The sequence below is a fragment of the Morone saxatilis genome, unplaced genomic scaffold, assembly GCF_004916995.1.
Source record: "Morone saxatilis isolate NCDOM2014 unplaced genomic scaffold, NCSU_SB_2.0 Contig12, whole genome shotgun sequence".
NCBI lineage: Eukaryota > Metazoa > Chordata > Actinopteri > Moronidae > Morone > Morone saxatilis.
In genome coordinates, this window is record NW_023339674.1 from 16,269,280 (window position 1) to 16,283,950 (window position 14,671).

The 14,671-nt window shown below is 43.2% G+C and overlaps 1 protein-coding gene across 2 annotated transcripts in view; it reads right to left on the bottom strand.

Moving 5' to 3' along the window:
- shdb (Src homology 2 domain containing transforming protein D, b) overlaps positions 1-12,467 on the bottom strand; it is a 22,437-nt gene extending 9,970 nt beyond the window's left edge. For both annotated transcript variants that reach the window (XM_035654073.1, XM_035654072.1), the window contains exons 1-4: positions 12,247-12,467; positions 11,215-11,600; positions 9,177-9,327; positions 6,191-6,412 (exon numbers count right to left, since the gene is read on the bottom strand). In XM_035654073.1, coding sequence (XP_035509966.1) covers positions 6,191-6,412; positions 9,177-9,327; positions 11,215-11,547 — 706 coding nt within the window. In that variant the 5' untranslated portion in view covers positions 11,548-11,600; positions 12,247-12,467. The remainder of the gene's footprint in view (positions 1-6,190; positions 6,413-9,176; positions 9,328-11,214; positions 11,601-12,246) is intronic.
- Positions 12,468-14,671: the final 2,204 nt, after the last annotated feature.

The following is a 14,671-nucleotide window of genomic DNA, read 5'->3' on the forward strand; positions in this document are numbered from 1 at the left end:
ATTTCTGCCAATAAATGTTACACAATGGACCTTTAACACACAGCATTAAAATTGTTGTTACCTAATGCCATGGGATGACTCACACACACACACACACACACACACCTTGCCTGAGCTCTTCACTCTAATAACAAAAGGCTAAATACCAAGCTAACACACACACACAATCACAACATGTCCCTCATTCACTAGCAGGGAACATCTGGCTTCCATTCACTTCTAATGGGAACCTGTGGATTTGTCAAATATAGAAGGCTGTTAGTGCTCTGCTTTGTTCTCCAATACAAGACAATGAGACACACTAATGTTTTACGGACAAAGGCCCACTCACATTAGTGCTCACAGCCCATATTCATGATTTGTATTTATCTACTACACTGTATTCATTACACGCTAAAACAAAGGAGTGTGTTTTTCACCGGTTCTGTCCCCCATTTTGACCCCACTGATGAAACAGGTGATAGCAATTCAATCATTTGTGGCGCCCCAAATACCTGCTAACAATTACCAGAAATTATGTGAGGGGGAGGGAGACCAGATTAGGTTTTCCTTTCACAGGTTCCACACAGGACACAACGACATGAGTGACGGATAACTGACTTTCCAAGCACACCAGCTGTTTTCTGTGTCCTTGTAATAAAGGAGGAGCAGACAAAGACAATAGAAGAGCTTCATTAGGTCCATTAATGAAGACATCTGTTTTTCAAAACAGCCCTGGCATCCCATCTTCTCTCCTACACAAAGACCTTCTGCTGGGCAAAATAGCTCCCATAAGGACAGACAATTAACACCTTATGCCAGAAAAGGGGAAAAAAAACGCATTCACACAAGTTCCACTTTCATAATATGGATCCACACCGTTTTGATTTTAGTCTTATGAGCATCACACATTGGCAAGGTTGTCTGTGGATCCATTTTCCAGACATTCATTATATCCATTCCCCTGTGGCTTCATGCTGCTCTCACCGTCTTTCTCTCTGTATTGAACATCCCTCTTTCTTCATCACCTCTCTTTCACCTATCTTCCTCTAAGTGGGGCATTATATCTCTTTCCATATTCCCTTGCTCCTCTCTTGCCCTACTCTACTTCCATCATATCTCCGCCCCGTCTCTCACATTGGACGGCAAGAGGGAATCACGAACGACTTGCCTTTTCATTAATGTCAGTGAAGGTTCACGCTGAAGGAGAAAAAAAGCAGCGAGTGATGGGAAGGGGAGAGGTAAGGGGCGAGAGAGGAAATGTGACAAAGAGAAAAAAGAAGCAAGAGTGAAAGAGAGAGAGTCCTTCCACTGTGCCAGTAAATTGACGAAGAGGCTGGCCAGATGCCCTCAGGGCCTGCTTAGAGCAACAGAGAGCAGCATCACGCCAGAAATGGAAATCTAATTTTTTTTTCTCTCTCACGTATGTCTATACACACACAACCATACATTTTAGGTCTCCTACGGGGACAGACACACACGCACTGAAGAGCCCAGGAAACCTTGTCCTGTCCTCTCAGAGCACATGTATCTAGACAACCAGACACAACACATGCACACGCCGGCCATCTCTCAAGGTGTCTCTGCAAGCTTTACTAAACTGAACTTTTCTGTATGCATTAACACCTTAAAGTACCCTTCAGCATCCAGGTAACAGTGCTGACTAGATAAAGCAATCTAATGCTCCAGATGGATGACGTTAAATTAATGCTTTCCCTTCTCTTTTAATAATAAGTTGCGAAATGTTACACATTCCTCAGTTTTGCTTCTCAATTGCTTGATTGATGAAAAATAGTCTACAGCCATGCTAGAGGCTCTGTGAGGTTACTAAGGAACGGTGGTACTTTAAGTTAAATGCTAGCAATGCCAATAGCCTACTAACAGGCTGATGTTTAGCAGGTTAAAGCATGTTCAGTCTCTTAGTTTAGCATGCTAACATTTGCCAATTAGTCCCAAACACAAACTTCAAACAAGCTGAAGGGATCACCAGCATTATCACAGTTCATCCCGAGGGAAACAGGGGTATACTACTAAGAGTGTATGACCGATATCATTGTTGTATGGTCTGGATCAGGTTAAACCCACTGTCAATGTCAGAGTAGGGTCCCGTTTTTGCAGAAAATAAATTACGTGGGTAATAAATATTTTAGGTAGTATTGGAGGAATTTCTGATACTGCTGTCGGTATTGGAACAACTATAGTACAAACATTTAATGGCAATGTATCCAATAGTTGTTGAGATACCGACCGTCCAGCTGCCACTGCCATCCTTATTCCTATCCCCATGCTGCTAGCATGGCTATAAACAATGACTTAGGCTATATGGACAGTTCAAGAAAACTACAAATATCTCAAATGCATATGAATTGAATATATGTCTTCTGTAACAGCCATTTGTTTGGAATAATGATTTCAAAAGTATTCCCAAAAAAGTATAATAAATAATAATGTATATCAAATACATTGCCACAGGAAAGGAAAATAAACTAAAGGATCACACAGATACCTAATTAAGCATCTTATTGTGCTGCAAAGAGTTTATTTGAACGGATATAGGAAACCTAAAAAAACCCAACATCTTTTCTGCCACCCTCTTGCGTTTAGGATGCACACATTCGTATTCGAGAGCTGCCTTGCACAGCACCCTGTCTTTTGCTGCTGCCTAATGAGCAGCTGCACTGGAACAAGTGGAGGATAAGTGCTTTGCTCAATGGCACCATAATAGTAATTGCTAGGGGTGGCAATATTATTCATTCACCTTCCCCATCCAGATTTCCAGCTGATTTGCGGTTCTCTCATCATGTGCCCACTCTTCCACCTTTCGACGATCATCATCTGCATCTAATGGCTCAAAGCTCCTGTGCTGGACTATAGAACTTAAAACATGAAATACCTGAAACACCCATTCATCTGTTCGTTAGGGGTGGCCATCAGAGAGCTAATGAGATTGTGCCTGTCATTAGCTCCCTAATTGCTGCTGAATGGCTGCAGGGCCAATCCCTCACTGCTGGACTATCTATTGACTATCTATATATTCCTATTCCAGGAATTAATGACTGCTGTAATTTGAGCTGGATGGTGGTGACTGGTGACAGCTTTCTAACACTGTAATTAAAACCCACCGGACTGATAGGGGCCTGTCACGCCCAACCCCTCAGGCACTGCCAGGCTCACCCTCACACAGCTGGCTAAAGTGGACTAGTCCACATGCAATGGAAAATGACTAAATGCTTTAGAGGCAAGCTTATTTTTGAAACTATTCGAAAAATAGCATTCACCCTGGCGATTACATTTAAGCGTGGAGCTGTGAAAATCATAATTAGAGAGATTCTGTTCAGAATGGTTGCATAAATCCACTATATGTGACAGTATTAGACACATTTGTGCCAACATACACACAACCTCTTCTCACCACTGAATTAGGTGCCTGATAATCAGAGCTTGAGAATCCACACGTGTGCGTATGTGCATGCGCCTGTGGGAAGGTGATGATGAGGGGCTGCTGGCAGATTGTGATGCCCCCCTTTGCCCCCTGTAGCGGGTTATCTGAGTGAGTGTGTCACAACCGCAGGGAGGGAGGGCTGTGGGGACAGCCCTGTCACTGCTGCTGCGTTGGTGTATATATGTGTGAGAGAGTATGCCTGTGTTAGCAGGATGACTGATTGCACCCTACCACAATGGCCCTGACTCCCCCTCCTCTCCCTTCGCCTCACCTCGCCACAGCCCCCGACCATTAATTTTCCTCAACGCCCCTCCCCTCTGAAGCACTGGGCCTCCACAAACATCCATTGAGCTGCCACAAAACATACCCTAACCTTGGAAGTCCCTTTCCATTCCTGGAATGATAGAACCTCTCTATCCATTTTCTCTATCCGTCCATCCCTCTCTCTCATACGTCCTCATCTCTCTTTTTCCCTCTTTCCATCTTCTCTTTTCTGCTCCATCCTCGTCCTCCCCATCTCTCCCCTCCCTCGCATGTGGGCCGTGCCTAGCAATGCTGAGTGGGTCTGGGAATATGGATTAAATGTGAGAATGGAAAATACTGTTTGTGTGTTTACACTTCAGTGCTTTGGTCTGCTCAGAAAGACAGCACGCCAGCTCAGAGTGCTGACTCCAAATGGAAAAAACAAGGGGTCAGACAACTCGAGCCTCACAAGCGTTTTCCTCCGCTGCATTCTCTAATGGTGCTGTAAGCGCTCCTCTGCAGGAGTGCATACTGTATGTGGCACAAGGAGAGGAAGAAAACGACAGATAAAGCAGAAATGGGTGCTAAGTAGGTGAGAGGTGATATTGGCTTTTAAATTAACTGTCGTGCACCTCCTTTTGAAATCATCTCCACTCTCACATAAGTTACGGTGTCTCTTTGCTACTCCTCTGGTTAATGTGATTTGAGCATGAATACGGTGTGAATGGATATGTCTGTATGTGTGTCTGTTCAGACAATGGTGTGCTGACCATGACTCTCTTATTAGCACTGGATCAGTCATGCACATGTAGGCATGTAATTAACTGAGGAGAAAAGGGGGGAGGGGGGGGCACACAAGACGGGAAGAGGGGAGGAGAGCGGGAATAGAGGGGAGTGCATATGAGGCAAGGTTGATTTATTATCCCATCACCTTGACCTCTGTGACTTGGAGATGCAGCTCAATTAAGGCAACTTGGCCCGGCATGCCTTACACTGATCCACTCCTAAATGACTTATCAGTCTGGTTCTGCTCCTCTTTCCCTCTCTGTCTCTCTTACGTCTGCTTCACTCTCTCCCTCCAATTATATTCAATAGATGGAACATAATGGGATAAGATGTGACATGTGCTGTCAGTGCAACTTTGAAAAATAATAATCATGTACTATGCCAATTATTTAAAAACTACTGCAGATAATATGATGATTATTGAAGAAAATTAACCTGTTTGTTCCTCTGCTAACCTTCTCATCATGACATCTACTATATCTCTCTCATGCACACGCACGCACGCGCGTGCACACGCACACCATCAATTCTAATGATCATCTCAGAGGCTGCTGTAACTGTCTGACATATGTGTGAGGGAGAAGAAAGAAAGAAATCAATAGTTACCAGAAGGTGTTTAAATGTAGTAAAAGAGAGAGAAAGATATGTGTCATTTGAGCTGACACAGTGAAGGTCACAGCACTCTCCAGATTCTGTAAGAAAGGCTTTGGAGATGGGGGGCAGACACTACATTAAAGGTCAGGACAGTAAGATGAGTATTTCACCATGTAGTATCAGCAGCAGGGCTCTCTGTGTGCTCCTGGGAGGGCTTTGGCCTTTGAAACAGCCTTTTTAGAGCATGGTCTTAACCGTTTTCACTAATTCCATTGAATGATTTCTCTTTCTAAAAAAAAGGCCTATTTTGTGAGATACCTTTTTGGTTTTTGTTTGACACCCTGAGGCTCTCAGAGCTCTCATCTGTATAGTAGGTGATAGGGATCCATGGTCATGACACTTCAATACAATGGATGTGTGCCAATGTGTGGGCTTTAAACTGGGTGTTCAGTTAAAATACTTTTCCTGCACACTGGCTAGCCAACTGAAATGTCAAAACCTCAATTTTTGCTAAAAGAGAAACTGAGTATTGATTGAGCTCGGCAGCTGGAAGCCAGAAGAATCAACAAAGTATGATAAGAGGTGTAGAAGTCAATTAATTAACATTAGTTAATGTTTTTTATAACAGTTATAAAATTCATGATTTAAAGTACAAAATATAACAGCTGAAATTACAAGATGTTACAATAAATGTAATAATATTGTAAAAATTTAACACCTTTGCAGTCGGTACATTCAACCAAACAAAAACAAAAAACTCAAAGTTTAAAAAAAAAAAAGAAGAAATCTCTATATGATAATTTCCCCAGGAGAGTTAGTTTTTTTCCCCTCTCCTTTAACAGGTGTAGACCTCTTATCATACTTGGGTGATTCACAGCCTATTTAAACTAGTAACATATATGTAAAGCCATTTTAACAGAAAATGACGCATGATTGCTGCAGCTCCATAGCCTAAACCCTAACTTGAGTTTCCTGTTGTTTTTTTTTCAGTTTGAAAATTATAAGCACAGACCAGTGACAATCCAGTTTATGGAGTATTCATCTAAACAGGTGTAGAAAGAGTTCACAGCAGGAGAGTTTATCAATCATATATGATTTGTAGATAGCCTGACAGAGCCCATCCTCCACTCTTATAACTCCAGTTACCTGCAAAAGCTTTGGAGATGTTATCCTTTTTCCATTCCCAGGGTTGGTCATACTCATCAGCTGGTCTCTCATCATCTTGTGGCAGCCTGCTGCTCTCCTTGCCCTCCTCCTGAGGTTCTCCATACATCAGACCCAGGCGCTGGCCTCTCTCATCTTCGTAGGGGGTGTCGTAGAGCTGCACTCCGCCCCGCGGCCGTCCTCCTCCTGGGCCACGCTGCAGCTCTGTTGATGCATACGCAAAAACAAAACAAATTCATAAACACACAAATGCAGATTTTTTTTATTTAAAACATGTTTAACCAGTCTGCAAGAAAAAACGGCAACGTTAAGAAATAATGTTTGCCAGTAGCGATGAGGTTCCCCTAAACACAACACTAATATTATTCTGTACTACAAAGTAAATCAAAAAGCCTGTTGAGCTCTGACATGACTAGAATTAGAGGAGGGAGACAAATGATGTTTGCACAGCTTGCCGTGGGCTCAGAATCTCATATAGGGGGGCTTAACGAGGCCTTGGGCTAGATGCTGAGTAGCAACACTGTAGACAAACCAGCCCCCCTTCTCTTGTCCATCCTGAATCCCAGCAGCAATCTAACACAGCTCACAACAGCATCCATGTTGCCTTGTTAACATTTTCATCACTTTCCCAGTGGGTTCCAACCACGAAATGTTTCTCAGCACCTGCAATTGTTATGTGGCGTCAAATATGGCCGTGAGATAAAAGGCTTTAAGATTATTGATGCAAGCAAGAGGGTGAAATCTGATTTCTTAATGCATCAATAGAAGACTCTAAGCTGCAGCAGCAGAAATCAGAAATGCTGCTTTCATATATTGACCTCAAAAATGTACTCTTTAAAAAAAAAAAAAAAAAACAGGTGGTACAGAAGATGAGAAAATGGGGGAAAAAATGATAGAGTAGGCATCTTTTGTGTACACAGCCAGCAGCCTTGCAAAGGAGGTGCACTCACGTGAGAAGGGAACAGGACTAAATGGAAGGGTTCGCTGGTGAGAGGCAGGAAAAAACTTTAACCTTCACACGACAAGACACCACTATTGGGCGGCCCTTTAGTCACCATGGCGACCAAGTGGGGGCCCTGGGGAAAGGCCCTGAGGTTATGAAGAAGAGGGTGGAGGGGAAATGTAGAGAGAGGATGAGCAAGGCCACGGGAGGAGGGAAAGAGGAGGTGGTGGGGCGAGGAGCAGGAGGAGAAGGAAGAGGAAAAGGAAGCAGTAAGGAAACAAGGGGAGGAGTGGGGTGATGGAAACGAAGGACAAGGGAGGGAGGTAAGGGGAGGGAAGGGGGTGGAGGTTGGGGGGGTTCTGTCAGCGTTTGATGTTAAGTCATTGAGACAGAAGCACAGCGGGACTGAATGCTGCTCTACCTGCGCTGGGAACCCGCAGTGTCAGCGGCAGCCTGGAGATGGAGAAGATGAAGGCGGAGAGATAAAAACATGCATACAGGAAATAAAATGAGAAATTCATAGGAAACATGATGGTGGAAAACACAAGCAGTGGGGGAAAGAAAATAGCAATTTGACAGAAAGGTGACAGAGATTAAAGATGGAGGGAAATGACGACGGGAGGACCAAGGAGTCTTTAGGCATACAGATGGATGTAGGAGCTGGAAATCAGTCTTTTATCCTCATAAAATAAACTATGAAGATGATTTTCCCCTAAAAGTACAGTCTACAGCACACAGGTGTCTTTTCAGGTCAGTCTTTGTGAGAGATAATTACTATTCCGATCTCACATCTGTCTTTTGCCGCTCTGCTGTGTTTTTTAATGAGCAACAACGGAGTAAGAGACAGACAGACAAAAGCAGGCTGACAGACAGCCAGCCTTGGAGTGACAGGCGCAATTCAAAGTCATTGAAAGAGCAGTGACAATGCTTTGCCAAATGCTCTGCCATCACCACTAAAAATCTAATCTCTACAATGGCTTTATCCAGCTGCAGCGAGAAAGGTTTTCTCAGTTGAGCAGAGGAAGGGAGGCTCCATTCACTTTAAGCCACAAATTATGAACTTCATTTGACAACCAAAAAGGCAGCGCAAGTGACAACGGCGAGAGGACAGGACATACAGATCGCTAAAGGACAGATTAGAGGGACAGCCAGACTCCCTTCAGGGCCGGGGAGAGCCCTCGAGATGAAGAGAGATAGAGATCGAGAGAGAGGAGGGGGTAGGCTTTTACACTAAATGACTGGGACAGACCAGGGAGACAGCGGGGGGAAAGAGGCAGACAGAGATGTTATAGGAGGAGAGACAAATGTAAAACGATAGATGTGAGCTAGATGATGTGGGAGAAAATCACAAGGGAGGTGGGAGGGTCTGAGACTGGATAGACATCTTTAAAAGGGACATTTCGTGAGGCTAAGAGCCGACTCAGCCTGCGATAAACTAAAAACACAGTGGAGTGGACAGTTACAACACTCTAGTGTAGAACTGTCTAACAAATGGAGCCATTAAACTGGAATTACTGAGCAATGCTGCGTTTAACAGCAGAGTTTCAGAACATAGAAAATATGGAAATGAATGATATATTATTCTATGAAAGGCAGAAATACTTCACTATAAAGAAAAAGACGAGTGATAGAGAATGATAAAGTTATTGATCATCTCTGTGTTGTTCAAGGAAATTGCTGACAGATTTCAGATCAATGATGATATTACTTCATGCCAGTTACATATTTTATTCATGATTTGGTGCACCTGAAATGCAATAAAATATGTGATCTTTATGTTAGGTAAGAGGTCTAAATTTAACCCTTCATGATCTCTCATATTATGGAAGCAATTCTGATTCATTATTTGCATGGATGCATGGGTTTACATTACGTGGAGCTAACAAAAAATTAAGTTAATATAAAAAGGAAGCAGTAAAAGCAAGAGGAATGAAACCTAAAGACCATGCCTCCATGATACCAATGTTGCTCACTGAAACACTTTAATACTGATAAAATACTGACTGATGAGCAATATCCACTGACCTGTTATGACCCTCTGGGCCTCATACGGTTCCATGTAGCTGTTGTTCTCGCAGGGAACAGGTCCGAGATCTGGTTCTGGCCTGTGGTCCAAGCGAGCATCGAATGGGTCAGAATAATCTGTTTCGCCTGCCAAGGGCGCAGACGGTACCACCTAAAGGACGAAACACAAAGAAAAATAGGGTTTTGCTACAGGACATTAACTTGCTCCCCTTGGAGAAAAATGTCTGACTTCATAAGATTTATATACCAATTGTTAAATGTTTTTCACTTGTAGGCACATGTGCAAAAAGATCATAAGCTATAATTAGTTTGACTTTCATCCAGCGTGTTCAAATCAGCATTTTGTAAAAGCGTCAAATCACACTTTGGAATGAAACACTTGAATTAAAGCATCCTAGGATCTGAATGTTTTCTGGTAATTAGGAGATTTCAGTCTGTAATACGTGTATAAGTGCTAAAAAGGAAGGAGTGTTGCACAGACAATAGCTCATCAAGACCAGGGATGGAGAGAGGATTGCAACACTCTTAGAAAGACATTTCATCCTCACTGAATGGGACATTAAATATATGTTTGGTTACAGACAAAAAGCTTGTGGAGTATCATCATCAAGACAGTAATTTGCACCTTTAGTGTGAAACATCACAGCACCACACCAATGCTATGCATATTTAGTAGCTACACAATACAGTTCTCTCTCAAAACCTTTAAAGAGAGAACTACTTTTACCGGTATATGCAATACAGCTACAAATCATCCTGTCTGAGGATGATGTGTTTTGTAGCTTTAGGAGAGAGCACAGAGAGTAAAGAGGGAGCAGGTTAGTGGTCGGGAGCATTTGTTCCTTCATGCAAGCACAGGAGGAAAACAGTGGTCAGCTGGCACAATGACAGCTACAAAGGCAGCCATATGGTCACACACGGGCACGCACACACATAAACATGTACACATACCTAAAAACACACACACCCTTTGGCAATGTGCTCTCTTCCCATGTCTCTCTCTGACAAAGGAAACCGCTGTAGCAAGGCTCACTTCCTAAAATCCTGCTAAACATGCACACGCCCTCACAAAATTACATCCTAATCCCATGTTGATTCAGTAACAGGTTACCTATCGATGCACAGGAATCTGCAATGTTAATTAGCGTGCGGATGTTCCCACAGACCCTGGGAAATTAATGAGAGCAGGAGGAGAGTGGGGTAGAGAGGGGCAGCTATCGACTTGAGTTAAGACTATTACTTCAATCCACTTCAGGAATTTCGCACTTGTAGCATTTTCCATGAGCGGAGTCATGGATTTAACTGCGGCGATGAAAACCCTGAAATACTCCTTAACTTACTCAGCATATGTGAGCTGAATTAATGCGAAGACCGTCTCCTTGTTAAACCTTTGCCTCTGCTCCAGTCTCTGACAGACATCTGTTTGCCTTTTTTTCTTCTCAGTAGCTGTGCATGTTTTCTACAGCACAACATGCACAGTAGTAGGATATATAGCCGGTAGAGCACTGCAGTCCTGATGACAGCAACAGCACCACAGTATAAATTATACCTCCCTGTGGCCCTTGGCATATCACCACGCGGCACACTGTATACGGCCCCTAACATGTTCTCATGCGGGGGTCTCTCTCAGCTTGCAAAACCAAACCCCATTTATTATTTATGGAAGGACATAAACTCAAGGGACTGTGACCCCCTCTTCGACTCAACGGTCCGCTCAAGCCATCAATAATTCTTTCTTCCATCTCGGGTAGTGAAATTTATGTGGCGCATGGGATGTAATGTGATTTATGTAAACAATGCATATTTGTGACACACATTACCAGTCACTTGCTTATGGAGTCTGATCAATAAAGCTGTCGCAGTAATGGAAATGGAATGAGAGAGAAGAAGTTTTTCATTCTTCCCTACTTACTTGCCTTCCCTCCATCCCTCCTTCACACTTCTTTCCTCCACTTCACAAGACAGAAACCACATAAAAAAATGTTATCACCTGCTTTTTAACACAGACTGTACAAACACATGCTGAAAAAGCTCTTACAGGCTCTTGCTGGTCCTCTAAAGAGATGGCACTGAGGAGGATCTTGGTGCGCCCCAGCTCCTGGGAGTCCACTTTGATCAGTCTGTGTTTGGGAGATTTCATGTCCACAGTAGATGACTTCATGGGAGACCCGTAGACAGGTGTTGAGGGGTCAGAAGCCCCAGACTCGCCCCGGGACCTGTTTTCGGAGTCCTCGTAGGGATCCTCAAAGTCCAGGTCCCTCTGGAGCCGGTAGGCTTTGAGGATCTCGCTCTCTGTGTAGTCTGGTGTGGGCGGCTGTGGAGGCACCTTCCTGCTGCCCAAGCTCAGGTAGTCTTTCAGCCACTTGGCCATGGCAGCTCTGCTTCCAAACGAGCCGGTTTGTGTGGTGGAGTGAGAGCAGGAGGCTGTAGGGGGCAGACAGAGACAGACATGGGGGTTATAGCTTGACCTTGTTTCTTTTCTGGTGAGACTGTGTCATGGATTGGATTTGCGCTGTGCGTTTGTGTGTTCATTTGATCTTTACAAGACAATCGAAAGATTAAAAAAAACAATGTAGCTCTTTTTCTGTTCCAAAAACAATATTAATACACAGGTCCTGATCCTCTTATAATATTTGTGCCGGACTACTTTCTCCTGATCACAGACCCAGAATATCAGTGTGCGTTTGTATACACTCTTGTGACATTAAACTACACCAACAGCTGGGCTTTACGCACTTCTTTTGTTTTACGCAGGGAGCAATAACGTCTGGCATCTGGACTTTGCCCAAAGGCTGCAATTACATTGCACACCCCTGCAATAAAGTCCGACGTTAACATGCTGATAAAAAAAGGAAGACAAAGGCTGTAAGAGAATATGAACGCAAGGAGGAATCAAACTTGTAATAAATAACGTTGTTTTTTTTTCGCTTTAGTTTAGGCACAGACTTATTTGTAAAGCTGTAAACGCAAGCTAAAAATAAGATCATTTTTCCTGGACTTCCACTCAAAACAGTCAAACAGTGGATTTAAATAGCACCAAGCGCTGCGCTGGCAAGGCACACTCACTTACCAACCCTATTCAGTCCTTCAGCCACTTTGGATGCTTTATTTCGCGTTTCTTCATTTCGATCACAATAAATCGACACAGACAGGTGACAATCTCCTCCACCAAAAAAAAAAAATCAGAAGAAATTAAAGAAAAAACTAAAAAAAGAGTAGCTTCTCTGGAACAACACAGGAGCACTGAAATCCGCCTGAGTTCCTCTAACGACTGACGGCAAATGTGCGAGTGAAGAGAGCGACTACAGCTCCGAGACAAACTCAACCGAGCGATTAAAGGGGAGGTGCTTCACTCCCAGTGGAATACTATCCTCCTATTCCCTTTCGGAGTCAGCCGACCGTTCATTCATTGAAATATCTGCACATCATACCGGCTGCAACAAGAGACACATCCTCTTTCAAAAGCACAATAACTGCATGGGGGAAACAGATGAAGAATAGTATCTGGCGGGTTAAATAAAAAAATAAAATAAAAAAACTGCTCGCACGAATGTGCTCCAGAGATGTGCATTATTTATTCGCATGACATCACTGGAGAGTTTTCCTGTTTTAGCTTCACTGAAGGTTTTTGAATTTATTTAGCAGGTTTCCTTAGAAGAACTACAAAAGCCTGAAGGGTGAACAAAACTGTTATCTGCATCCTCATTTAAGGGGTTTGGTGTGATAGGGGAATCCCATCATCCTCTGGGCGATGGTGAACAGTCTTTTAGTGAAGTTTAGACAGAAGTGTAGACACAATAACATGTTAACAAAAGCACTGAGGCTTGTCTACTCTGACTGAAAAATAAGGCAATTTGTTGAGCGTGTGTTTCATCCCTTTTATTTGATCCTTTTCGCCCTCTCCACTCACAGATGTCCCATTATCCAAGGTCCAGGCGGGTAAATGGAATTGTGTGCTACGGTGGGTAAGGCCATCTAAGTCTGTTAAAAGACCGTAAATGCCTCTTTCTTTACGACACTCATGAGCTCACTTTCTCCCAGGGGCAGTAGACTGGATGAGGTCATTGAGCTAGAATCCACCCCCACTACCGCTATCACCACAACCATCAACATTATCCCATCAAGACCTTCACATCTTCCTCCTCCTCCTCCTCCTCCTCCTGGCTGCATAGTCTGTCTGCTCCAGTGTTCACCAAACGTCAGACCTAAAGGAGGGTCATGGGGATCATAAATAAGTCCCAAAGTGTTTGTGAGGGAAATCTGAAGTCACTGAGTGGGATGATTGCAAACATCTTGCAGGTCCCTGCAGTCCGATTTAAATCAGTTACAGAGGTGAAGGACAGGATCAATTTCATGACATCAGCCAATACAAAGGGCCTGTCAAGATGTTCTCTGTGGAAAATAAGTTCTCCAGGGTTGAACACCTGTTTAATGTCTTACTGTTCTAGTCCTCCCCCAAAAGATTGTTTTTTAAATGTTAACAGATCAAGATTGTAGGAACAAAATACAGTGGGAACAAGATTCATATATTGTAACAACCTGTCATTATTATGTGGGAACAGGATCAATATGTTGTGCTAAAGGTCTTCTGGGAATAGATCCATTCATTCAATACGTTGATACAGATCTTGTTGGCACAACATAGGATCTTGATACAAGATAGATTGTTTGCACATGTTGTTCTCCTAAGATAACTCCTTCACACAAGTTAAAATCTTTTTCCTCTGATCTTAAAGATATCCCGTCTTTTGGTTCTTCAGGGATCTTTCCTCTATCTTTCTGTACTCCCCATCTTCCTCTGCCCTTTCTCTGCCATTCTTTCCTATCTTTGCATTTTTATCTCTTGTCAGATCTCTGCACGTAACAATAATCTTCCTTCTCTTCCCCCTCCTCTAACACCTCCTCTAACCCCCCTACAACCCAGTAACATATTGAGCATACATTAAATTTGTGTTTCCATCCTGGATGGGCTGAGAGCCAGAACTGTGTGGAAGAAAAGATTGAAACTGAGAAAGAGATGGAAAATCAGAGACAGGCAAGCTGTCACACTCGGCAAGGGGAAGACACATGGAGAGCACAGGGGAGAGAAAAACAGAAATGGAAAATCAGGATCTCTCACAGTGAGAGACAATCTCAAACAGACAGACAGACAGACAGACAAAAAGTCATTGTGGTTTTTTCATGCAAACACTGTTGCATAGGAGCCAAATATTTAATTGAATCAAACAGAAACAACACGGCGCTGTGGAATGTTTGAGAATTAATAAGACTCCCTCATTATAAAGGGCTAAATATGGATGTGACATTTTCTCTGAACTTCACGCTTTGGGTTGTTGCTCTTTCCCAGTTGAACAGCATCACTTATGAATCTGAAAGGTACACAAACAGGCTGTAAAGCACCAGCGGCTGTACACATTCATGTGCAACCTGACATCGACAAAGGTTCTCTTTCAAAGCCATGAATGTAATCTGAATATAATGAGTCTTTCGGTTGA